Source organism: Notechis scutatus, chromosome 6 (assembly GCF_049901735.1).
Source record: "Notechis scutatus isolate UNSWTSFEM ecotype Mainland chromosome 6, rNotScu1.2, whole genome shotgun sequence".
Lineage (NCBI taxonomy): Eukaryota > Metazoa > Chordata > Lepidosauria > Squamata > Elapidae > Notechis > Notechis scutatus.
This window is the reverse complement of record NC_142014.1, coordinates 54,744,336-54,772,295: the sequence shown is the minus strand read 5'-3', so window position 1 is coordinate 54,772,295 and position 27,960 is coordinate 54,744,336. Positions and strand designations below refer to the sequence as shown.

The 27,960-nt window shown below is 40.8% G+C and overlaps 1 protein-coding gene across 1 annotated transcript; it reads right to left on the bottom strand.

Moving 5' to 3' along the window:
• Nucleotides 1-503: 503 nt before the first annotated feature.
• RAC2 (Rac family small GTPase 2) lies at nt 504-27,688 on the bottom strand. Its single transcript, XM_026694919.2, has 7 exons — nt 27,529-27,688; nt 15,556-15,627; nt 14,289-14,406; nt 12,047-12,109; nt 10,967-11,126; nt 8,276-8,408; nt 504-2,953 (listed from the first exon to the last, which is right to left on the bottom strand). Exons 1-6 carry the CDS (start codon nt 27,561-27,563, stop codon nt 8,278-8,280), a joined length of 579 nt encoding a protein of 192 aa, XP_026550704.1. The 5' UTR covers nt 27,564-27,688; the 3' UTR covers nt 504-2,953; nt 8,276-8,277.
• Between the last annotated feature and the right edge of the window lie 272 nt (nt 27,689-27,960).

The following is a 27,960-nucleotide window of genomic DNA, read 5'->3' as shown; positions in this document are numbered from 1 at the left end:
CCATGCCCCTTTCCTGGTCCTTAGCAGATCCAGCAATACAAGTGCCCATAGCTGCCAATTGTACTGCACCATAAGGATAGCTGTCAACAGTTTTATTTTAGCAACCCGTAGGCTATTAGTCTTGATTGGTGACTCATTCTATTGCCTCCTTGCTCCTTCCAGCGCTCAGTTTCCATCTCTGCTTCTTGCTTGCAGATTAGTGCAAGCAGAGAGATTAGAATAGTGGCAGAGTTCTGTGCCATTCTTTGTAGGGGCCCAGAAGCACTCCAGCAGGAGGAAATTGCCACAAAGGCATGGGTCCTAAATTAAGAAAGTCCCTAATAATGCAGACTTATTCATCGCCAAAACCACTGGCTTGTAGAACATATAGTCATTTATGCTCTTTGGGAGCATTCTGTGGATAGGAGAGAGCTGTGGGTGCACTGATACAGAACAGCCTGGCATATAAGAAACAAAGAATAAGGTTGCCTTCTTGCAGAAATGATTCTTACCAACCATCTCACTCTCATACACATGTCGTTTATTTGTCACACACATTGTAGTAAGGTCAGGAATTCATACTGTGAATGAAGAAGTTGAGACCAGAGGCTTCTTGGTGAGCCTAATTTAGTCCCTGATACATTTTATGTCAGAAAGACAGATTTATGGATCTTAAATACTATTTAGAATGGCTGAAATGAATTTCTTAGTATCGGGGTAAGGTAAAGTTAAATTAAGATTTGCTAGTAGCTCACTGGATGGTTTGAAAGGGTTTCTGATTGCTAACTGTTCAAGAATCATTTAACAATAGCAGCAATTTTCTTCTACCTCCTTGTTCAGATTGTAATTAGACAGTTGTTGATTTGTGCCTGAATATGCCAATAATACAAATATATAGCTCACAGCTTATAGCAGGAAATTGTCTGTCCTCTAAGCCAGCATTTTGCAACCATGACAACTTAAAATGAGTGTACCTCAATTCCCAGAATTCCCCAGTCAGCATGCTCTAATGCATCATCTTTCAAATGTTGGTTCCAGTTCTGGAATTTTGAGGTTTTAGAAAAAAGCAATGCAGTCCCTATTGATCCAAAATCAGCCCAATCAGATTTGATTGATTTAGTGGTCTAGATGTTAGAAGAGATATCTTTAGTAAATGTTTTCAGTGAGCTGGGCTCTTCCATAAAAGGTAATTATATATAAAAAAGGCAAGATCTTTGGCATGGATGAAAACACAGCCAACCTATACCTTCACAGTATGGAACTGTATCCATTTGTTAATCCACAAAGATATATCCAATGTAGGCTTAATCACATCACTCACTTTGGCATGTTCACGTGGTTCTTGCACATTGAGTAGGTTGCCATGCAATTATATATTGTCAAGAGTCACATTGTTTTTGCCACACAACTTGTCTGCCATGAACAAATATTTGCAATTCTAGATCAGAATTGATGCAACACTACCAATATGTAGGCAACCTGGCTTAGCTCAGAGCCTTATTAAAAAGCTTTTTGAAAGACAGAAGACAGTGAAGCAATTTGGAATGTTTGGTTTGAGGGCAAGACATACTGGGCAAGGAGGTAAAAGGCAAACAACCAGTCTCACCAGAAGACCCACTGGTAAAATAAAATGTAGCAAGAAGTTAGCATCTTCCAAAACCATTAAATCATGTCCAGGTTACATCTCAGAATGGCTACAGGAACAATACAGAATGGGAAACCCAAAAATGAAATTATGGACCTGTGACTATGACATCTTATGTACTAAAAATTGGGATCATGCCCTCTAACGATCATAATGTCTGACCAAGGGCACATTACTTCTCAGTAATGACATCTGGTCTAAATTCTCATTCAGTATTTATGAGGAATGAGCTTCATCAGTTGTGTGCTCATAATATTGCCGAATGAGATAGATTGGTCAATAAATAGCAGAACAGCCAGCATCTCAGCGACCTATCTCTGAAAATGTGTATCTCTTTTAGCACCCATACAAGTTATAGGTAATAAGAACAGATGGATTATGGTTATATTTTAATTGAATCTCATTTGCAATGCAGTGATCAGTAATAGGAGCAGGTGGGGAACGTAGAAGAATACTTTAAATAAGGATGCTCCCATGCTAAAACTCTTTAGTACTGAGGAAGCATCATTTTTTTCAGTACAGGAATATTTTTTTAAAAACATGAAGGATCATGCAGCACATTATACATTGCTGTATTACCCGGCACTTTACGTAGCAAAGTCTTTTCCCATATTCCACAGCATTTATTCAAAAGCAATGTTTTTTTGTGGCCTGTATATGTTAATAGAGCATGTGGATAATGCCGAGTACAAGTGTTCAATTGCCTCACTACCATTTTGATTTCTCATTGGAAACTAAAACATTCTTGGCTTCACTGCATATTTCTTTGCTTTGTATAATGCAGGAAGAGTTTGTTTATACCACTAGTTTACCATTCAAAAGAAAAATAAGAAAAATGAGGGAGAGAATCAATAGTTAAAAAGAACCCCCATACACAAATCCATACCAGCACTGGGGAAATTTAGGAAATGTATTCAGGAGGAAAATGAAAATTATTGATTAAAAAAACCATTAGTCCAGATCAACAGGAGGCATTAACTGTTTGAACCTGCAAAGAATATGTACAAAACAAAAACCCCTTTAAAAAGCTTTCATAATACTTTCCCTATTACTAATGAATATATTGCTGTAACTGTATTTTATTTTTTTAAGCAATAGTCACAAATTAGGTCAGAAAGAGAGGGGGGGCGGGAAAGCAATTTATACTGGAATGCACCTTGTTAAGAATAAAGTACATACATTCAGATTTTTTTTAAAGTGAACAAATAACTAGTTGTTGAAGCACTGGGCTATTCAGGGTGAAACAAGATTAAAAATCCAGCAACCTCTAAAGTTTTCTTTCTTCATCCCTCTTCAAAGTCTAGATAAAGGTCTGGACTAATCCAAATTCTGTATTGGAAAAAAAAAGAGGGAGGGAGGGAGAGAAATTGTGTTACTCTAGTCTGCTAGCTACATGACAAACTTCTGCAGTCCAGGGCTCCTTCACATATGTGGACTTCAACATCTAGAGTTCTTAGCTAAGACAATGATGGATGGGACATTGGGGGTAGGTTAAACAATTGGGGGAAAACTGCTGTAAACAATTGCATTCTCCACTCTTTATGAAGCAGTAGATAGTTGCAGATAGCCATTAAAATTGAAGATTTCTTTAGGGCAGGAGAGAAACTGGCAGACTTAAGCTCACTTCCACAACCCAGATGGATCATTGAATTGGTCTGTTGTTTTGGGGGAAAAAAGTATAAAGATCAACTCTCTTCATTTGGCCAAAAAATTACCTTGCTACTACAAATACCAGCCCAGAAACCCAGCAAGGGTTGGCTTTTAGGAAAGCATTATCCTTTTATACAACTGAATCACAAAGTTGTGGTATTGCTGCTCAGAAACCTTATCCTCTAGTTTCAGCCCCATAAAACCACTTGGGCGACTTCATTAGCTGTCAAGGTAAATACCCTGCTGCTCCCTAAAAGCCTGCCTGAAGAGGGCTGGAGCACAAATGGTGTCATCAGACTTGGAAAAATCTCAGAGTTTGCAGAAGTACAAAAATAATATTAAGAGTTTTATATGGCTAATGTAAAATACAATACAATAAGGTAGCAGTATATTAAAAAAAACCAATAAAATGCTAGCCAAGGGGAGATAGGTGGGCGGGATTTGAGAGTGGGAGAGTGAGTGGGAAAAGCCAATGGAATAGGTGGAACAGCTGAATCCCAAACATACCACCCTATGCAGGAAAACATTTTGCATGAAAAAAATTTCCTTGTATAGAACTGGTGCTGATGACCTTTATTGATGCATTAGCATTCAGTAAAATAGTTATGAAAAGTAAGCATGGGGAGAATTTTAGTGGGCTGTAGAGTTCCTTCACATTGCGATAGAAAATAGATAAATATTGGGATATAGCAGCACAATGTTCTTCCCTCTCTTATTGGTAAGAAAGGGGAAATAAGAGAAAAGAATCCAATCTACCCACTCCCCCAATGACAGTGTGTTGGGTTGTGCTCCAGACTACCTACATATATCACACTCCCTGCTATTCTTGTTCTTAAACACAAATATACATTCTACTCCTGCACAAAAAATTATGTTCTACATACTAAACTGAGGAATTTTCCTGCAATTTTTTCCCCAATTGGTTGCATTTGATTTAATAAAAAAAAAGTATTTGCTTTGGAAACTCTGAACAAAGAAGAGAATTTAGAAACATTTTTGTAGCCACAATATAAGTTTCATTACAGCTTAGACCAGGGATGTCAAACTCGATTTCCTTGAGGGCTGCATCAGGGTTGTGTTTGACCTTGGGGAGGGTGGGAGGGGTGTGTGGCCAGCTTGACGTCTCTTGTACCTGTGGTGGTCCAAGCACTCTGCCAGCGAGAATGGGCTCCTGAGCTCCATTTTTGGCTGTGATGGCCTCCTGAAGCCCTCTGCACAGGAGGGCCCTCCTGAGCTCCATTTTCACTGGCAGAAGCACCATGGGCCAATCTTTTGCTGTTTCCAGGGTGGCCCCACAGGCCAGATCTAAGCACCCTGTTCAGCCCCCAGGCCTTGAGTTTGATAGCCCTGGCTTAGACCAACCATTATATATAAAATCAACCAATGGAGCAGGTTGCCCTCGGAAGTTGTGGGAGCGCCATCACTTGAGACTTTCAAGAAGAGATTGGACTGTCATTTGTCAGAAATGGTGTAGGGTCTCCCGCTTGGGCGGGGGATTGGACTAGATGACCTACAAGGTCCCTTCCAACTCTGATTATCTGTCTGTTAAATATACCTACAATCTTCCACAATATTTTTGCATTTATATAGTGAAAGGGTAGACAAAGTGGATGTATGCCTATATATGTCTTGTTGTTTATTATACATACAATCATCTTTCCAATGGTTTTCAGCTTCTCTGATGTTCCATGTTTCAGTTAAATCCTGGGGAAATATATCACAAGACAATTTCTCCATTGGGAATTTAGCAATTGCAGTGTGACTGTCATTACTAAGGGGATATTTACAGAGACGTTGTTTCCTCTTCTCTGGAGAGGTTTGGAAAAATCTTCCGAATCAACTTGACTGAATAAATTGAGCAGAAGATTTTGAAAGGGTGTGTGTGCCCAGTGATACATCTGTGTGTCAACTACCATCCTCTGCTTCATTGACAATCCTTGATCAAAGATGGTAAGTCTAGCACAAGAAATTGTAATGCAACCCATCTGCAGAGTACCATGTGGCAAAGCTGATGTGTGGATTATGTGTGCAATGAAACCCTTGGGCTTTTTCTTAAACCTCGTGTCAAATTATATTGATTCTTTTATTCCAAGCTCAAGTTTATTTCATCCAGACTTCTCATATGCACTGGTCCTTTGTAGAGTTTGGAGGAATGTATTTTCAGATGTCTGGCTCATTAAATCACAGCAGCTTTTCCACAGCACATTAGTGGAAATATATATACATATATATATACCACTTCTTAGAAATGATCAAAGATCTACACGTGGAGCAAGAAGATCTGCTTGTAAGTTTTGACGTGGTTTCACTATTCACTCAAGTCCCGATAAAAGAGACCCTTGAAATCATCAAAAATAAATACCAACCAGCTAAACACCTCATGGAACTAACAGAACACTGCTTAACCAACACATATTTCATATACAAAGGACAAAGATACAAACAAATAGAAGGAGCCCCCATGGGATCACCACTGTCACCTGTCATTGCAAACCTGTTCATGGAAAAATTCGAATCCAGAGCCCTGGCCAATGCCATCCTCAAACCCAAACTATGGTTAAGATACATCGATGACACATTCGTGATTTGGCCCCATGGACAAGAAAACCTAAACAATTTCCTAACACACCTAAACAGCGCACACCCCAAAATCAAGTTCACCATGGAAACAGAAACAAACAAACAACTACCATTCCTAGATGTACTAATCTACAAAAAAACAGATGGCACACTAGGACACACCATATACCAGAAGAAAACACACACCAACCGCTACCTCAACGCCCAATCCCACCACCACCCAGCACAGATAAACTCCGTGGCTAAAACACTAATTACTAGAACCAAACGCCTGGCAGACAAGACACACATTAAGACTGAACTATGCACCCTGACTAAAATATTGACAGCCAACGGCTTCCACAAAAGCAAAATCACCAACTTGATCCACAAAAACACACTGAGACATAATAGAGACCCAGAAGATGAACAGACCCATGGAACAGCTGTCCTGCCCTACATAAGAGGCACTACAGACAAAATTAGTAAGATACTATACAGACACCACATCAAGACTGCCTTCAAAACAGACAGAAAAATAGCAGCCATCCTCAGAAACCCCAAAGACAAAATTGACCTGGAAAACCAAGGCATATACGAAGTCCCCTGTGCATCATGCCCGGCCACATACATTGGACAGACCAATAGAAGAATAAGCACCCGCCTGGATGAACACAAAAATGCAGTCAAAAAGCTGGAACACACTTCCTCACTAGTCCAACACATGGAAGCCACAGGTCATAGAATCAACTTCAACGGCACCAAAACCCTAGCCACTATAGAAAATCCCAGCCACAGAATCATCAGAGAAGCCATAGAGATTGAAAAAAGACCAGGAAGCATGAACAGAAGAGATGATTCCACCAGGCTGTCAATCATTTGGAAGCCTGCACTCACAAACAAAAAAATCTCCACCACAAGCCAGGCAAACACCTGGGCACAAACAGATCCCCTGATACCTCCAGCTCAAACAAACCCCAACCAGGCACCCAGATGAAACCCAGCTTCCTAACTAATGATAGCCGTCCATTTACCCGAAGCCAAGCTGCACTAAAGGCCTCCAATAAAGTAACACAATGTTGCCAACCAATCAAGATACAAAAAGAGCCAAAAAAACAGACAGAAGATATTAGAAGCAGAACACAGCAAACTCCAAGACCAATAAACACAGACCAAGACTCTCAACCAATCAGGATGAAGAAAAAACCATTCTGGCACAGCAACAGGCTGCCCCAAATTTAAATCTGAAACCACTGTAAAAGTCTAACTCACAGACGAACACTATACAAAAAGCCTGATGATGGCAGATGAGATTCTGCTGAAACGCTACAACTTTAAAAGCACCACTACTATGACGTGGAAAATACCCGAACAAAGCTGAATGCCATACATATACCCGCAAACTTAAGAATATATATATATATATATATATATATATATATATATATATATATATATATATATATATATATATTTGTTTTCTAAGTTTCGCGGTATTACTATGGAATGAACTGGATCCCACTCATTGTTTTTTGTTGCACGTTCAGCAGATTATTCCATCATCAGGCTTCATCATGAAGCCGATGATGGCAGATGAGATTCTGCTGAAACGTTGCTACAACTTTAAAAGAACTACAATGACGTGGGAAAATACCGAGCCAACATCAGAACATACACACACACACACATATATATATATATATATATATATATATATATATATATATATATATATATATATATATATATATATATGTTTTCTTAAGTTTTCGGTATTATGTATGGATTCAGTTTGTTGGTATTTTCCTGTATAAACGTTGCTGCACCACTACTATGACATGGGAAAATACCAACAAAATTGAATGCCATATATATATATATATGAATATATATTTAAGAATATATATATATATATATATATATATATATATATATTCATATATATATATATATTCATATATATATATATATATATATTCATATATATATATATATTCATATATATATATATATATTCATATATATTCATATATATTCATATATATTCATATATATATATATATATATATATATATATATATATATATATATATATATATATATATATATATATATATATATATATATATATATTCTTAAGTTTCATGGGTATTTATATGTATGGTATTAAGCTTTGTTTGGGTATTATCCCACATCATTATAGTTGTGGTTTTAAAGTTGTAGCGACGTTTCGGCAGAATCTCATCTGCCATCAACAGGCTTGTGTACAAAGCTGAATACCATACATGTATGTATGTATGTATGTATGTATGTATCCTGTATATTCCTGCTAAAATCACAATAGTAGCACATTTCTAATTTTTCAAGTCCCGTGGTGAGGAATCGTGCTGGTATTGATCCATTCTGGTTGAAAGCACAATCAGGGAGCCTTTTGATACTTACCCCTAAAGGATGTTGCACCCCCTTTTCTTTGTCTTTGTAGGTTGTGGACAGAGAACTGCTCGAATGGCCTCATCAAACACTGTTTTCAGGCCACGCTGGGTGAGGGCTGAACATTCAAGGTACTTCACTGCATCTTCAAAGAGGAAGAAGCAGAAATGAATAAATTCTCTCACTTGTCTTGATATCAGCTTAGGTATCTCTATGGATAGCAGAACTACTTAGGAATATAGGGGAAGACTAACACGATCAGACCAAAGCCTTGTCGCAGGAAGATGGCTTATCTAGAGCCTAACCATTCAAGAATCTACCTCTGTATTGTTTGCCCTGACAATAATTGGTTGTCCAGGGTTTCAGGCAGAAATATTGATCATTGCTAATTGGGAGACCGAAGACTAAATAAGCATATTCTGCATGTTAAGTAGATGCTTTACCACTCAGCCAATCAGATGGCTACAGGAACACATTTTACATCAGATGGCATAAGGAACACATGAACACAAAACTTGAGCTTGCTGTTGCTCTGCAGCTTGCATTTGATATGATAAAACTAGATGTCTTTGATGTAATAAGGAAGAAAATAAATCCTGTAATGGATGTCCAGCATAAATTAATAAAAACTTTATTTCTGATACGGCATATGCAGATTCTAAATTATCGGGCAGATCCCAGGACAAGCCAAATTTTGTTGAAGCATAGCAATCCTAAATCCACCCAGTAGGACATCTGTTACTGAAGAAAGCAAGAGACAGAATTACCATTTAAGACAGTGGCCCCCAACCTTTTTTGTGCCATGGCCCGGTACAGGCATCATAAAATGATCCGCGGCCCGGTACCGGCATCAGCACGCATGACAAGGCAAGGCCAGCCAGCCGTCCCCCGCTTCTCCCCGCCACCTTCAACACCTCCTTTGTACCTTTTTTGTGCTTTCTTAATCTCCTCCGCCATCGGGATGGCTCTTCGTTCGAAGCTGCCCCCCCCCTTCAATGAAACTAAGGTGCGAGGATTCCTTCAGGACCCAAACGCCGCTTTCCAACCGGAAAAGCTCACCCGGAAGCACTTTCTCGTCGAAATAAGATGGCGGCGCCCAGCAAACCAGTGGCCCGGTAGAAAATGATCCACGGACCGGTACCGGTCCGGGGCCCGGTGGTTGGGGACCCCTGATTTAAGACACTGTATCGTTCTCTTTTCTCACTCTGCCTGTGCCTCATTTAGGCCTTGGAAGGTAGTGAAAAGGAAAGATATATTGTTTTTCTAGAAAACACGAATGTGCACTGGTAAAGATTCTTCAAGAAGGAAAGCAGACTTTTAGCTTTTGCTGATGTGTCCCCAGAATACAGAACAGGAAGAGGAAGTTGTGGTTCAACATTATTTCAAGAAATAAAAGACAAGTTCCGGATACAGAAAGTTGAGAAGAGGAGGGGGAAAATATCAGCATTCTAATATGCTGAGTTAAAGCCCTAATCTTAATCTTAACTGCAAGAAACCTGATGCCACTTTAATCCTTATATATAGATCATTGGTGTCTTTGCTCGCAAACCAGCAAAGATGTACTAACAAGGTCTGAGCACGAATGAGTATAAGTTTTCTAGTGTATTCATAGAAATAAGCAAATGGTTTCTTTTATGGCCATGGTTTTTCAAACACATGGCCACATACATTTTACTTTTAAATGCAGAAACATGTGCATTTTGCTACACATTTCCTAGTGGACTTTCTTCTATATATTTTTTCTAAATTCTCCAAATACACATTCATGCATGCAGTTTCTGAAGTGGCACTGGATCACATCATTAGGAAAAGTGTGAAATTTCAGAGATAAGTTTCTGATTTGCATAACAGTTCAGAATTGGTTGGCTCATTAAAATGTGAACCCAAAAAAGAAATACCTGAGCATCCATCTCTTGGGGACCAAAATATTCAAGTTAACATTTCTTTGGTGTAGCTAATGTGAGAGATACCTTGGAAAAACTTTCTTCCCTTATCTGTCATGCATTGTGGCTATTTTAGCCCAACATACAGCAAACACTACTGTTCGCCTTATCTTATTGTCCTTTTGATTTAATGAACTGTAATCTTTAATCCAATGCTGGATGAAAAGAATTCCATGCTACTGGGATTCTTAAGAAGGTTCATCACAGCCTCCTTCAAGGAAAAGAAGACAAATCCTCTTTCCCAGAAGCAGACACCTCCGTAAAAGCCCCATCAAAGGTCACCTTCTGGATCTAATAAATAAATAAAAGATGAGAACAGAACCAATAAAGGCAGGATCAAGACTGGAATGGCAATGCTAATTTTTAACAGCTGTATATTTTCTGCCAATTCAAGGATAGATGAACATGACTTAATAGTTAGAAACTGCTCCGTTCTATCAAAAGAAAAAAGAGGGTTTGTGAGCTTGGTAGATGATATTTACATGCATTTGCCTTTCTGAATTTCTCAGCTGCTTTCTAGCTCTTATATCTGCACAGGTTTCTGCATATTGCACCAGACTGAGTTTCTAAAGGCTAAAGTGCAGAAAGTGTAAAATAAACAAGCCAAAGAAAAACAGATAGAAGATAAATACCAACCTAGTCTCAATAATGGATAGCAATGTCTGACTGCATTTGATTGGTTTGAGAGAGATGGGTATCCACAATTGAACTGGCATAAGTGAAACCAGCAAACTTTTCCCGTCCTTTCAGCAACTCTTACCAATCTCTTTGGCTAGGGCAAGACCTTGTGGGTATGTAATAGGGGCCAACTTCTTTTCCTTCAGCTTCTCAATAGTGTCCTTGTCATCCCGGAGATCCAGCTTCGTGCCTACCAGGATCATGGGAGTGCTAGGGCAGTGATGTCGTACTTCAGGGAACCACTAAAAGAAAGTTCGAGATTTTATTGAAGTAACACAAAACACAACGATGCAGAACAGCGGGTTGATAAATGACAAACCAAATGGGCCATTTCCACCAATGCAGCCTTCTTAGATAAGGACTAGAAATCAAATGCCCATATTTGTAATAATACACAGGAAATAGATATTGGAATGGCAGTTGATAACAAGATGAATATGAGTCACAGTATATAATGTAGCTGTTAAACCATGGAGAATTGATTCTGATTGTGGTGGGTATAAATGTTATAAACAAACATTTAGCAAATGCATCTTGGCTCACATCCCTTGAAGTATTTGTATTTGATCAATTTATATAACTGCCCATCTCACAATTGCAATTCTGCAATTGTGAGATATACCTGGGATTAAAAAACAGACAAATTTTAATGGAAAACAAATGTAGTGGCATCAGAAAACAAACCCAACTCTGATCATTAAACATTTACAATGAAGGGCTCACCTAATCCCTAGATACTTTTAAGAAGGATTCAGACAAATTGGAACTGTTACAAGAAGGACAACTCTACCTAGCCTCATGCTCTAGTGTTGCTGAACCCTGACTGTAGACTGTGATGCAACCTCTGATAGATTTGAAGAGTTATGTTGATGTAAAGGAGACTTCATCCAATACATCCTTCAGATTTATTGGATTTTGACTACCAGAATTCCCAGGAATTGGGAAGGTGGAAAATCCCAATATGGAAAATCCAGCATAGTCATGGGAAAAGTTAGGAATCTTCATTCAATATTTTCAATGAAATCCTTGACACCAGTCCAATTTATACATTGCATGAGGATCCAAATATCTTACTGTCACCATATATTTTTCATGCTGCGGCAATACCAAGACTAAAGTATTGCTTCACTTGCTCTGCATGCAGAACCTCGAATGATCTCACCTTAGCACGAACATTTTCGTAAGATGCAGGGCTGACAAGAGAGAAGCAGATGAGAAAGACATCCTGTAGGCAGAAAATTCAAAGACAGGTGAAAAAAAAATCATGTGAACATTTGGTGCAGCTAGGAAAAAAGTCACATTATGAAGCAGAATGTACCAAATATTGATATACATTGTTGCTCAGGTGTTTAAAGCATTTCACAGAACATCTCTTCAACTCTCACAACAACCCTGTAAGCTACATCGGTATTGTTAATGAATATTTAGTCCAGTGATTTTGGTTGATTTGAAAGATGCATCTAAGGAATTTTGAATCTTTACTAAATGCTTTATGAATGCAAAGGACTTTTGAAACAAAGAACAGTACACAAAACCTAGAACAGGGGTGTCAAACTCAATTTAATTGAGGCCGCATCAGGGTTGTGTTTGACCTTGGGGACTGGAGTGGGCATGGCCAGAATGGGCATGGCCAGTTTGACATCGCTTGTGTTGGGGGCACCTGAGATGGCCCAAGTGCTCTGGCAGAGAAAACAGGCTCCTGAGCTCCGTTTTCTGTTGTGACAGCCTCCTGCAACCCTCTGCCAGCAAAAATGGAGCTCAGGAGGGCTGCATTTTCACTGGCAGAGGCACTGCAGGCCAGTCCTTCACTATTTCCAGGGCTCCCCCATGGGCTGGATCTAAGTACCCCATAGGCTGGATCTGGCCTACCAGGCCTTGAGTTTGACATCCTTTACCTAGAGGATCTATTATATAGACACAAAAGAATTACTTCTTTCACTAATAAATCAACATCCACAATACTAAAAAAGCAAACTGTCACATTATCTTAGTTTACAAGAATACCTCTTGAAGAAGCCATCCTTTGATAAGGCATGCCCTGATGGTTGCCATTTTCAACAAGCACCCCGAACAAGTTCACAGCTATTCTCACAGGCTGTAAAATACTAGCTAGTTTATCTAATCAAGATTAACTCAGAAAAATCTTGATTTGATGCTTTCTTCATGTCATCATCACGTTCCCCCATCTGAGAGTTATATTTAATATTATATTGTACAGTTCTTACTATCAGTTAGAGAAGCCTAAGGATTTTGTCCAGGACTCTTGAAGGACCTCCTTAAATTATGTAAATATAATCTTATTTCCATCTTAAAAAATGAGAGGAAAGGCTTTCTTAAGTCCTGGATCAGCTGGGTAAAATTATTAAACATTCCGGGTTTTTTGGCTATGATGACTGTTATATTTTGCACTGCCACCATCGAATGTAATTAAGATTTTGGAGGCCCAGATATAATAACACTTCATTAATATAATATTGTCTCCTGGTGATAATGTGGTGCTAACTCATTGCCATTGATTTCTTTCAGAATGCTCTTTTAAAATCTCCACTCTAGTCTACAGTCTAATGATTTCTTAATGGTCTCTCATCCAAATGCTGGCTAGGTTTACTCCTAGATAGGTTTTTTTTTAAAAAAATCAGCTAAGGTTAGGTAGAAGTTGCCATCTGTGTGCTAACAAGGAATATGAACAAAGCTCTTCAGAGGTAAGTAAGGCTGTCAAACAAACAAATCTGGATGTCTACTAAATAAGGAGAACCAGGGGTGGGATTCTACCAGTTCGCACCTATTTGCAAGAACCGGTTGTTAACATTCTAAGCAGTTTGGTTAAAAGAAATTACTGGCCTAATCCTGTAAAGAAGGCAGGAAGGAAACATTCTGGTGTTGCTTACAGAAACTGCCTCTTACATTCTTGGTAGGACTAGACTTCCTGTCTCAGGAAGACTAGACTTGGTAGGACTAGACTTCCTGTCTCAGGAACGTCTCTGGAGTTTTTTTCCCCTCCTTTGCTGGTACTTTGCTTGTGTGGAATGACCATTCAAAGTTACAATGGCACTGAAAAAAGTGACTTATGACCATTTTTCACACTTATGACTGTTGCAGGATCCCCACAGTCATGAGAGGCAGGCGAGGAGATGCGTGCCTCGATGTGAGTGATATTGAGTTGGCCCCACCCAGCCAATAACATGACCACCAAGCCATGTCCACCCAGTCACATGACCACCAAGCCACGCCCACCACCTAAGCCACACCCACCGAACTGGTTGTTAAAAAATTTGAATCCCACCCCTGAGGAGAACTATGGCTCTTTGCAGCTTCTGCTGGTGGTCGCGACTTTGGGTTGTTGTAGTCCATATCCAATAGCCGTAAGCAATTACACAACGCTTCAGAGAAAACTCATGACTTACAGTCTGTGGATAGGAGAGAGGCCTCAAGCGGTCATAATCTTCCTGGCCAGCTGTATCCCACAATCCCAGGTTTACAGGTTTGCTATCAACCATCACATTGGCAGAATAGTTATCAAAGCTGTAACAGATATCAAAGTTTATACTGATATTAGAGGGAGAGGGATCTTACTCTTTTACTTAGACTGAAATCCTAATCCAGGAGAAAAAGCATGGTTCTCTCCAGGGTGCTAACAGGTATTTCTCTTGGCACCCTCAGACTCTTTGATTCAGTTGACTTTATTTCATAAACATTAAATGGGAAGTTTGGATTCTGCAAATCCCATTGGCACCTTCTGGTGCAGCATGAGGCCCCAAAGGTATTCTATGGAAATAGAGGATGGTTCATCTCAATGATTTCTTTATGTGTGGGCTCTTGGTACAGTACAACAACAAAGATATTCTGGAGTGCTAGTGAGCAATCTGGAAGATAAGGGTGCCTAAAGGGAGGAAGTCAAAAGAAGTCAAGAGGGGGTACCACTTTGCAATCAAAACTCCTTTTGTGCTCCCCTTTTTATGTGTATCGCACATAAAATCTGCATGGCTCAGATTGCATTTTTCTAGATTGCCATCTTGAGTTTTTTATACCCACCCACCCCACTTTCTGGAAGGCTAGAAAAAAAATCACAGCACTTAGCATTTCTAATCTGTCTTTGGAAAAATGGGTGTTTTGTGACTGCTCATGCTTACAGTCCCATTTCAAACCAGATGAGTGTTTATGTACCTTATTTTTAGTTCTTTCCCTTCTTAAGCAATAATTCCTCACAACATACAATTAAACTGGCACTAAACCAATCATTTTCATAAGATGTGAAGCCCAATTCTATATTAAATCAGTATATTAGAAACTATTGAGGGCACAATACCAAAATGAAGCTCTACTATATGCCTCTTTACTATAATTTTTCCTAGATGTATTGGCAGTGACAACTCCTATTCTCTAAAGTTGTGATCCTATGAAATTGGATGAGCACCAAATTAATTACTGTCTTATTCCCAAAATGCACAGAATAGGTGCAAATAATTTCTTAATTGAATTCATTTGTTTTTCTTAATATTCCCATCTAGGAATATTACAATGCTGAATGCTCTTGATTCATGGACACCTGATCTTATGTTGTGCTGATATTATTTACACAGCAAAGTTGCATTTCCTTCAGAAACAAGAATCCTAGTGAGATCTAACTCTTTCAAACCCAACATTATTAAGCTAAAAAATTTCCATACTCACACAGTAGGAATATATTCTCCTGGGAATGCATTGGTGGTATAGCTGATCAGGAGACAAGTTTTACCTACAGCTCTGAAGGGGGAAAAAAGGGAAAAGGCATATAACTACAATTCTTTTTAAAATATGTGTCAAGAGTAGATTTAGAGAGATGCTTTGCTTATGAATGAAGTTCCTGGTCAAATGATTTGCATGGCAGTGTCACAATAGTGTCCAGAAATTGAACACATCTTTAAGTTGCCAAAGTTGAGAAACACTGCCCCAGGTGCCATGTTGAACAAGTGAGATAGAAGCATGAAACATGTAGGTAAGAACAACTTTAAATTTATATTAAATATAGATGGGAATGAGATGGAGGCAACTTCAATAAAACATACAAAAGAATCAAAGATAGAAAGATTACTAGGCCATGTTTATTCTATGCTTAGGTACTAGTGAAGAAAATTCATTAAAATCAGGAAGGAACCAGAAGCAAATTGTCACTTCCTCATCCATTCTTTAGTTTAAAAAAATGTCACCCAATTGCTTAAGTCAGGCTTTTCTGGCATAATTGAGACATGGTTGTTTAGTGCTCACATCAAGTCTGGCCATGCTTATTTCAGATAATCACAGTTCTATCCAAGATACCCAGAATTTTTCAGATGGATGAAAGCTGGTCTGTGCAATTTGCATGATGTTCTGTAAACTTTTCACATAGTTGTGGACGACATGCTAAGACCAAGTATGCAGAAATACTCTTTTGTTAAACCCTGTGCAATGAGTAAATGTTGTCCATGTTCTAAACATCTGGTTAAAAAAAAAAGTGTCAGACATGAAGCCATAAAAAGGCTTGTGAAGTTGAGCATGAATGTGTCTTTGGATAGTTTGAGCAAATAGGATGATCCAATGGAAAATGTAGTCCCAGCCCAGCTCCACGAGTGGGGAAAAAGTCATGAAACCTTATGTGACGGCAACCATGTAACAGTGAATTTGACAACCATGATCTAGACATGACATAATGGCTGTTAGATAGGAACTACAGTAGAAGGAAGAGCTACATGTGTTTCTAGACAACCGTCTATCTGTAAAGTTTTAAAAAAAAAATCTTGTAAAACATCCAGCTTGTCCTATGCTAAGAGATGACAAAAGTGGTTTCAGTATCATCTTGGTATGGCACCAGATGGTAAAAGCTGTTCTCGGGTATTCATCCTCAGCTCTCTTAATTAAAAATACAGTAGGATGGCATTTGTGGAGTTTATATCTAGATAATCCTCCTTGGGATTCAGCTGAAATATTTGTAGATTTTCTAACCAATAATTGGAATTGGCTTTTAAAGGATGTTCTCATTTTGTTCTTACATGAGCATGAGAACGGTGCATGAGGAATGGTGGTGGGAATAATAATAATGATAATAAAATTTAAGTATTTGTACCAAGTCACGGTATGAGCAAGGAAATACAAATATTTCATGCAATACAAAAATGTTCAGAATCTAATGAGCAACTGAACATATATTTAGAATTTAAACAGCCACCTGGTACTGTACCACAACACATATTTACACTGCTTTTATCTATCTATCTACCGGTTATCTATCTATCTATCTATCTATCTATCTATCTATCTATCTATCTATCTATCTATCCTTTCTCTTCCACTCCCTCCCTCTCTCTTCTCAATAACCAGAACATGGCAGCAAGAATTGCAATATTAACATTTCTGGGAATTGCAAAAGAGTACGGTGGAATAAACAAGCTCTACATTAATCCACAAATCAAGTTAAGGGGCCTTAAATCCTTTTTGAAATCTGCACAACTTACACAGATATGAAGGAAAAGAGGAAGCTCATTTTAGAATGATGGGCCCATCTCAAAATAGCAGATAACAACCCTGGAGGGTGAAAGAGGGATAAAGATTTGCACAAAGGGATAGAAAGGATGGTTGGGATTGTAACATAAGAGCAGATACTGGAGGGCTTGAGACCAGAAAGTTAAAGAAAAAACATCCCAAACACCAGTATTTTAAATTCAGCTCTGTTTCAAATAGGAAGCAAGTAATGTGCCATATTATATAGCAAAATATGAGGAAAGCATTAGAGGTCCAGAGCAATCCCCAGAACTACTGTTTTGACTGACCGCACGTGATAGAGAGAGGAACTGGGAGCACTTTCTGGAAGTCTATTGCATTAGTCCAAGCATGAAGGAATTGAGGCAAGCATCAATATAGCCACCAAGAGCCTAAAAATGCTCAATGACTGAACTTGGCCCTTTTATGACTTGTGGATTTCAACTTCCAGAAGCATGGCTGGCTCAGGAATTCTGGTAGTTGAACTCTACAAATCATAAACGGGCCAAGATCCCCCACTCCTGTAGTATTGAATGATCAGAGTTGCCTCTGATTTTGTGCTGTCCTAGCCAGTCTATGGAAATTGGATAGTTACTTAGAAATTATGAGCTATCCCCTTAAGGGAATGCATCATGGTAAATGTAGTTAAAGGTATCCTGGGAAATGTAGTTCATGTCACGTGGCCACATCTGTAAACCTGATTGGTCACTAAATTGACCCTTGAGGGGTTGGGGAAGGTTTCCCTCCATTCTTGCTTGGACTCGTGAACTGATAGTAGCTTTTTCTACCGCTACGAGATGGGTTAAGAGATAACCATCTTTTACCTACAAGGCAGATATACAAAGGATTGGTCATAAAAGAAGAACTTCGTCACAAACGTGAGTTATGTGGATACCCAATGAACCAATAAATGTTCTTTGTTATGGATGTCTTGTTGAGTTATCTCTCTGCATCTGTACAGTTTATGAATCCACCTCTGTACAAGATACAGAAAAGTAAAAGATGAATCCTAACCCATCAGAATAAATTTGTTAATTTTGGATTTGTGATAAAGCAACGTAATATTGAAGCCAGGAGTGAATATGCAATCTAAACCTGCATTGCCCACCATCTCTTTCTGTGAGCTATGGAACTCTTTACATGCTGTTTGCATGGTGAGAGGGGTTGGAATTCCCCCACATGCTACAAACAAAGAGTACCAGTAATCCACCCACCCCCCTTCTCCATTTACGCAAGAGACTTTCAAACATCCTATTCTCTGGCTTAATCTGCGTCTTCCCATTGTTGGCCAAAGTAACCTTACAGCCTCTTTGGAATTGAAGGAAGGGGCCAGGTATTCCCCATCTATGTCTATCTCCAGTCACAAACCCTTTCCAAACACAATGGAAAGTTTGAGAAATCTTGCATGTATTGCTAAAAGGAACGGCTTTGCATTCTTATGATCTCGTCTGCTTCAAGAGGTAATAAAGGAGGCCTCTCCAGCCTCTCTTACAACCACTCTGGCTGGTTTATTGGGGTCATAAATCATCAGTGAAGGACCATCTTCAAAGCAACGGAGCACATTCCTTCCCCCAAGTCACAAGGCTGATTCACGCAACCTATTTGAACAGAATAATTCAAGGAGCAATTTCTTTTGTTTAAAAGTTGAACTTTCTTCATCACCTCCTATCTTTACTAAAAAATTAAAAGCATAACACAGCCACTGTGCATGCAACTTACTGAAATATTTTTCATAATGAATTTTTCCCTTCCAGCGAAATCGGCTGACATTCAACTATTAGCTTACAACACCATCTGAAGTAGGCAATAAATTCCTTTGAGCAATCAGCAAACTTCATAGCCACAAGGCTTCCCCCACCCCCAAAGAGAGAAATCATACTCCAGTAAAGCAGCCTACATCTCCATCTGGTGGTCAAGAAGAAATTTCTCAGAGTTTGATTTTTTTACAGTTTCTCAAATATTGACCAGAATGTTTCACCAATTTTGCACCATTTAATCAACTTAATTCAAAGGTCCAAAGAGTAACTGCAACCTAACATGGGCGTAGCAACAGTGTCTTCCTGACCCTCTGCTGCCACCTTGTGAAGCAAGTGACCCTTATAGGCATATTTCTGTGTTCTGCCCTCAAGTCTTCAGACTACGCAATGCATATTTCTGCGTTCAGCCCTCTAGTCTTCAGACTTCATGATGCAACATCTAGTGCCCCCTTCTGTTGTAAGGTCACAACGCACCCTAGAAGCAGCTATACTGTGTACTGTGCTAGCATCGCTCAGAATCTGCAGTGCCACCTACGCGCTCAAGTATTAAATCCAACAGCAATTCTACTTTCTGTTACCTGTTTGCAGTGCACCCTTGTACAAAAAAAAAAAAAAAAAGGAATTGCACGAAAAACCACTAAAATTTTCCAAAATTCTCCCTTTGCCAATTTGAAGCATGGCAACTTCCTTAGCCATGACAGATGTCTATGATGTTCCAGAAGAACCAAATCCTCCACCCACCCTTGTTGTACACATGGAGCCTGGTTCCCAACAACCACCTTTAGAGGTCCAACCCTCTGGAGAAACCGTGATACCTCCGAAAGCCTACGATCTCAGAAAGAGTAAGAAGCTTACCGAATCCATGGAAGAACACTTGAAGAACGATTGGCAGCAGCAATATCGCTACTACACAGACTCATGGGTGAAGCTTGAGAAGATCTGAGATGCCCCAATACATAAGCTGCCCCCCGAGAAACTCCATACATTGCTAGATGATCTAGATGCCCTTTACGCATGGTGGAAATGCAGCAAAAACAATGTCAAGTCCATTCAGACAAGACTGGGTGACCCCAAACTCCTAACACACATCCAATGCTTCGAGGAGTTTCACAAGGAACGCGAAGACTGTGTCGAGGAAAGCAAGACAGCCCTCCAGGCAGCGCTCCACAATGCGCTTCAGCAGGAAGTAACGTCAAGGGAGCAGGCCACATCTGATATAGCTCCTTGATCACATGTGTCTTCTTCCCACCATTCTAAGAAAGCCTCCTCCCTTGATCCCAAATTGGCTAGATTGCAAGCAGATTCTAGTGTCTCGTGCCAATTTTCTACTGCCAGCTCTCACCATCTTTCCAGAGCATACTCCCATTGTAGCAGAGCATCTCAGGCCTCCAAAGCAGCAAGTTACACCGAATGGGCTGCAGAAGCTGAAGTTGAAGCTGCAGCAGCAGAGGCAGATTTACACATTATGACAGAGGTGATACGGCAGAAAGCTGAAATGGCCAAACAACAAGCAGAAATGGCCAAACAACAGGGAGAAATGGCCAAACAACAGGCAGAAATGGCCAAAGCTCAGGCCAATCAATAAGCAGAAATGGCCAAAGCTCAGGCCAAACAACAGGCAGAAATATCCAAAACTCAGGCCCAAGTAGAGTTACTCGAATGACAAAGAGAGATGGCAACAAAAACAGCACAGGCCACAGCATGGCGGAAGATGGCCGACAACACCTCCCTCCAATTCAACCTCGAAGAGTTGGGAGAAGAGAGCCCACATACATGGGTCAAGGCCTACGTGGATGAGCAGCACTCACTTCGTAATGAGCAGATGGAACCACCTCCATTGCCTAGCAGTCTCCCACAACCAGGGAAGCACAGGGATGAATCTCAACCACAGAATCTACACGTTACTTACGCAACTGATGTATGACCTAAAGTACGAGATTCACTTCCCACCAACAGCAAACTTTCCCCAATTGACGTTGTACATACTAAGGTTTGAGATTCTCTTCCCAGCACCAGCAACCCTACCACAATGTCTCACGCCCTGCTGGCCGAGTAACTTAGCCCACCAGTGCCTACAACAATTTCTCGATGAGTCAACATGCCATCAACGACAACTGCCACACTCAATCCACAGTCAGCAGCATTTCTGCCACAACCTCAATACCAATCTGGCTTCCAGGCACCACCAGGTGACCATGCCCAGCCTACACAGCAGTGTGACGCTTGACCATTGTCCCCAGTATGGGAGAATGACATCTTCCATAAGTACTGGGAAGAAGACTTACAACCCGAGAATCTAGGGGGAGAACCCTCTATGTCAGTACCTCCCCCCAACTCAGCAAATGCTGAAGATTACTGGAGAAACTTGGTTGTACAGAGTGAAAAGCTAAATTTGCACACCAATGGAGTTAGTAGATTCTCTGACAAGCCAGGCAGCGAATATCTAGTATGGAAGAAACTTTTCCTGCGCCCCGTTCAGGCGGCACGCCTGAACCCTGATGAAATAATCAGACACTTGATAGCATGGGCCACAGGGCCCATGGGCCACAGTCTGCCGACATACCAAGAGAACTTTTGACATCCCACTTAGATGACCCGGCCGCTGCCCTATGGTTATCATGGAAAAGTCTCGACAAACTGTATGGCGCTTCCAAGGACATAGAAGCAACACTCCTGGATAGCCTCATCAGTTTTCCTAAAATTCCTATCAACAAGCCTCGCCGAATCATAGACCTTGCTAACATACTTGTCCAGCTGAGAACGGCACAACAGGATCCCAATTTACCAGGACTTGCCTATCTCGATCACGTCGACACGCAGAACAAAATTGTTCAAAAACTTCCGCAGGTGCTACTTGAAAAGTGGTTCCAGTTGACTGACACCTTCATGGTCAAGTGTTGCCACCTCTTTGTACCCTTCACACTTCTTGAAGAATTTGTGTCTCACCAGGCGACAGTGTGCAACACACATCGGACCCGTGGACTCAGAGCTGTTAGTCCTCCTAATGACAGAAGATACAACAGCAACCATATATCGCCCTCAGGCCCTATGCACACTACCAGGGAAAGACCCTTCATGGCTGTCCATAAGACCGAAGTACACTCCTCAACCATCAAGAGGTCACCTGCTACCTCATCCCATCCACCCCAATTTAGATCTCCCACTACAAGGAGAAACCAGTTTTGTCCTATGCACCCCACTCGTCACTCACTGAACAGCTGCACTGGGTTTGCAGCGAAACCACTGACCCAACAAAAAGAGTTGCTAAGGGAGTACCAATATTGTTACAAGTGTTGCGAATCTGAACACCCATCCAAGTACTGCACAGCCAAGGTGTGATGCGACTTATGCCATAATGACCAGCACCCGACCGCACTGCATCCAGACTCTGGGTCGCCAATGCAGATATCTCATAACCCTCCTTCGGACAAGGAGCCTCAACATAACACAGAAGCATACAGGGCTCCTCAACAGACTGCCACATCACAACCAAAACCAAGGGTGAATGTCAACTGCACAGCACTGTGTGCCAACTCACCACACTCTCATTCGTGTCTTCCCATCTGCTTAGCCAAAGTGTACCCTGTAGGATGCCCCGAAGATGCCATGAAAATGTATGTGCTGCTAGACACTCAAAGCACCTGCACTCTGGCCAGGCCTGCATTCTTTGAACTCTTTGAGGTGCAACAGGATGAACTTCACTTCGCTGTATCAACATGCCATGGACCAAGAAGCACGGTGGGGAGGAGAGCTACTGGACTCTGCATAGAATCATTGGATGGAAGTTCCTGGTTCCCACTACTGCCCGTGTTTGAATGCAATGGGGTACTGAACGATTGCAGTCAGATTGCAACACCTGAGGTAATAAGTAGCATGCCTCACCTACAGCACCTGGCTCATCACTTCCCCGCTCTAGATCCAGAGGCTGATATCCTACTCTTGCTGGGAAATAATGCCCCACGAGCCTTTCTCTTCTAGGAGTCAGTCGGCGGCCCTGTAGACGCCCCAGTGGTTATCAAATCTCCACTAGATTGGGGGATCATAGGCGTAGTCTGTTTCAATCACCTACAGGCCCCAACCCAGGCCACTGCCTTAGCTACTTCCATTCTCAAGAATGGCAGACCATCTCATCTGACGCCATGCCTAGATCACTTCACGCTTTCGACAGTTAAAACTGTCTTGGGAGAGGCACTATTCCAGACTACCAGAGAAGATAATGACTTTGCTTTGTCCATTGAAGACAACAAATTCCTTCAGCTCATGGATAAGGAATTTCAACGAGATGTAACCAGTGGTTGTGTCGCGCCACTACTCTTTTGCACTCCCAGACAATGCCTGCCAAACATCCAGAAATATGCGCTCTCCCGCCTTTTCAGTCTCAGACGAATCATGACCCCGGAAGCCAGAGATGAAAGCTCATATGGTGGAGTTCTTGGACAAAATGATAAGGAACGGACACGCTGAGCCGGCCCCACCCCTGGAACATGATGAAGAATGTTGGTACCTGCCATTCTTTGGAGTGTACCATCCACAGAAACCAGGCCAAATACGTGTAGTCTTAGACACCAGTGCACAGTTCCAAGGCCACTCTCTAAACAAGGCCCTTTTGACCAGACCTGACCTCATGAACAGTCTCCTTGGGGTGCTCATCCGCTTTAGGAAATAAGCTATAGCAGTTATGGCCGACATACAGCAGATGTTCTATTCCTTCCTTGTATGGGAAGATCACCACAACTACCTCTGTTTCCTATGGTTTAGTGATGATCAGCACAACCAACGAATTTCCGAATACCAAATGAATGCATGTTTTTGGCAATGGCTCTTCCCCTACTATTGCGAACTACATTCTCCAACGTACTGCTTGAGAGGGAGCAGACAAATACGGAACAGAGGCCGAACGCTTTGTAGAACACAACTTCTATGTGGACGATGGCTTGAAATCTGTAGCCACCCCAGCGGAGGCCATAGACCTCTTGAAGAATACACAGCAAATGCTAGGGACAGCCAACCTCAAGCTACACAAGATAGTGTCAAATAGTGAAGAAGTACTAAAGGCCTTTAACCCAAGGATCACGCCAAGGGATTGCAAGTCCTCAATTTCAGCAATGATGCCCCCTTCACCCAATGCAGCCTCGGCTTGTGTTGGGACTTGAAGAAAGACTTCTTCACCTTCAAAACCCCAGCCCTAAAGACCTGCTTCACGAGGCGAGGAGTGCTGTCAACAGTTAATAGCCTGTTCGATCCTCTAGGGTTTGCAACTCCTGTCACCATTCATGGTAGAATTCTACTGCGCACACTCTCCCAAACCACCAAAGATTGGGACAAACCACTCCCACCAGAACAGAAGCAAGAATGGGAGTCATAGTGCATCTCTCTCCGCTGTCTCCAAGATGTGCACCTACATCACACGTATGTTCCCATCTCGCCATATCGAAGTCATCGAAACTATGGACACCTCTTGCTTCATCAACGCCCTGAGAAGGTTTCACGCCCACAGAGGCCCAGTCAAGGTATTCAGATCTGACTGTGGAACGAACTTTGTAGGCGCTTATAAAGAACTACAGATAGAAGATGGCATTCGCCCAGACTCGCCACTCGACGACTACCTTAAAGCCAACAAATGCATATGGATATTTAATCCTCCCCATGCATCTCACATGGGAGGAGCGTGGGAACACTTGATTGGAATAGCTCATTGAATCCTTGATTCAATGTTAGTGAAAGCACCTAAACTGACACACGAGACTTTATCTACCTTTATGGCAGAAGTCGGAGCCACCATCAATGGTCGACCTTTAGTTCCAGTCTCTTCAGATCCTGAGAATCTGACCATTCTCACTCCTGCTGCCTTGCTGACTCAGAAGACGGGTGATTGGCCCGCGTCGTTAGGGAACTTTGATTCTAAGGCCTATGGGACTTATGTATCAAACCCTGCCCAGCTCTGATGGACTAATCCACAAAGTCAAGGTTCTGATAATGGGGTCATTAGACTCCTCCTGTGACTAGCAGACTTTCACCATGAAGTTCTACACCAGACCGGTCATCCACCTTGTGCTGCTGTGGAGAAAGGCCGAACTTGAAGATTGAACCTCAAGCTTTGCATGCTTTGCTTTGTTTGATGCTTTATTAATGTTTACTATTTTTTCTTAGTTATATAGCTAACTGTTTATCTTAGTGATATAGTTATATGCTATTCAGTTAGTATTACTGTTTACTGCTTATCTTAGTTTATACTTAATTTTTTTTTCTCTTCTCTTAATAGTGGAATTTACAATTCCAGGCAGGGAGTGTGCTGTCCCAGCCAGTCTATGGGAATTGGATAGTAATTTAGGGATTATGAGCTATCCCCTTAAGGGAATGCATCATGGTAAATGTAGTTAAAGGTATCCTGGGAAATGTAGTTCATGTCACGTGGCCACATCTGTAATCCTGATTGGTCACTAAATTGACCCTTGAGGGGTTGGGGAGGTTTCCCTCTATTCTTGCCTGGACTCATAAACTGATAGTAGCTTTTTCTACCGCTACGAGATGGGTTAGGAGATAACCATCTTTTACCTACAAGGCAGATATACGAAGTATTGGTCATAAAAGAAGAACTTCATCACAAATGTGAGTTATGAGGATACCTGATGAACCAATAAATGTTCTTTGTTATGGATGTCTTGTTATCTCTCTGCATCTGTACAGTTTATGAATCCACCTCTGTACAAGATACAGAAAAGATTTAGAAAGGCTGATCTAATTCTCATTTACGGGAGCATTAAGCCTTTTTAACTGGAGAAATTCAAACCTGAACCATTGAAATATGACCCCTCCCTCAACTTCTGCTTGCTTGTTTTTTTAAATCACAGGTGTTCAACACTTCAAGGAAACTTCCTCATTGAGGTTACAGCAGAAGAAAAGATACTGGTGAAATATAGAAGCTAGAAAAGTCCCTTTGTCTGTATTGGCTCAAGGCAAATAATTTCAAGAAATCCTAGGATGAAGGGATCAAGCTGAATTTAATTCACGGCAACTGTCCTTCTCTCCAAGGCATAATGTTGTTCCTTCATAGATTTGTGCTTAAGACCCTCCAAAATACAAGAAACTAAGGCGGTAGTTCATTGAACAATTAATAGGAAGTCCAAAACTAAATTTAACTTGTCATATTCCACTTAGTGGACATAGGAGCTGTCTTTATATACAGGCAACCCAAATTTTGTTTTTGAGCTGACTCTAAATCATGGGGAAAAATATTGTTGAGTCATCAGGAGCATATTACCAGGAAGGAGGTAAAGTTTGTGTCTGCTGCTACATTTTTTGCTACAAATTCTTTCAGCACATTATTACCTAGCATATCACTCTACGAATCCCTTTCTCATGCTGATTTTTTGTATCTTATGCAGCTATCATACTGCCATCTGATTATAGCCACTTTCCTCTAACAAGTAGATACTACAAGAAAGAGTTGTAGCTGACAAAGGGACTGACCCTAGCTCTATCCTAAAAGCAACCTCACAGCAATCCTATGGTGTTTTTTTTATGCTTTATGGTGTTTTTCCCCCTCCCTTTTCTGCTTCTTAATCAACAGCTGTTGTATTAGGAGGCATTCTTTGGCGTCTTCAGTTTGTTTTTGAGCCTGGCCCCTAATCCACAAATGACATCTAGAAATGATGATCACAACAAATAGACCTTCCTGGGTAACAAGTGCTTCAGAGAAAATTGCTTTCATCTTAGTTTTATAGGGCTGCAGAGAAAAAAATTTTTTTTTTACTAGTTTCATAAGCCAAAGGGGAAAAAAAGCCATGGAAATTTAACAAGACCACTGGTACAGTAAACCACAACCTAGGCAGAAAGCTATGAAATATAAGGCCTGTATCTCCATTTTAAATCACCTGAAAGATAGTTACATTATTTCAGGCTTGCAACATTTAACTCCCAAAATGAAACTATTGTAATTACATATTGCAATTACAAAATTTCCCCAGGTTTTGCTTTTCAAATGCATGAGGTCTTTGGGCCAATTGACTGGAAATTCTGGGAACTGTGGTCCCAATTACCCCCCTGGAGAGCAGCAGGCTGGGGAGGTTCTGCCTTAAAGTACTTAAATAAAGGAGCCATGGTTTATTTGAGAGGTAACAAGTTATCTGGTAGGCAATTCCACAATTAATCATATTGTATATGTTTTATCCAGGCTGACTTTTAAAAAAAATCACATTGCTGAAAAATAAAAGTATTATTTCCCCATTCATATTGCACAGTAAATAAATAAAATTCCTCCCCTGGTTTCTATGGTCTCTCTCTAAAAGAAAGATGGAGATTAAGAAAGAACAAGGATGCACACATTTTGTCAGAAGAGCAGCTGAGGGAAAAAAGACCCACTCACTCCCTTGCTCCTCAAATGAAGGATACATACCCATCTCCTACCACCACACATTTGATGGCTTGCATGTCTCCGGCCTAACAGCACCGTGGCGTTCGGGAAGCCTCTTGAGCAACAAAGCAGCTCAACAAATGTTGATGGTGGAAAGTCTTCTATAGATATGTCAAAACTGAAGCTGAATTAACAGCAGGTTGTGGGTTAGGGAGGAAGCGGAAGGGAGAATATTTCTCAGCCCGCCTACTAGTCTCTTCCTTTACCAGGCAGCTTTAAGTGTTTGCTGGGGAAGGGCAAGCTTGCTATTTGAAAGCAGAACTCTTTTTGCAGATCGCAGATGGTTCAGCATTTCCTCTTATCTGTGACGCTACACTTTGGATAGCAGGGAAAAGGGTTGCTTTGAATTCTGTCCCCAACATAGATTGCCCAGAGCAGCAGATGGAGAAGGTGAAGTAGAGAGATGTTTAGAGA

Bases quoted from the DNA above. Each gene is read 5' to 3' on its own strand.
- RAC2 (XM_026694919.2), bottom strand. From the start codon at position 27,563: ATGCAAGCCATCAAATGTGTGGTGGTAGGAGATGG. The intron at 12,110-14,288 runs GTAAGTCATGAG...TTCTGCCTACAG, and splicing joins CTCTCTCCTATCCACAGACT to GATGTCTTTCTCATCTGCTT. The intron at 11,127-12,046 runs GTGAGATCATTC...ACTTTCTTTTAG, and splicing joins ACGAAAATGTTCGTGCTAAG to TGGTTCCCTGAAGTACGACA.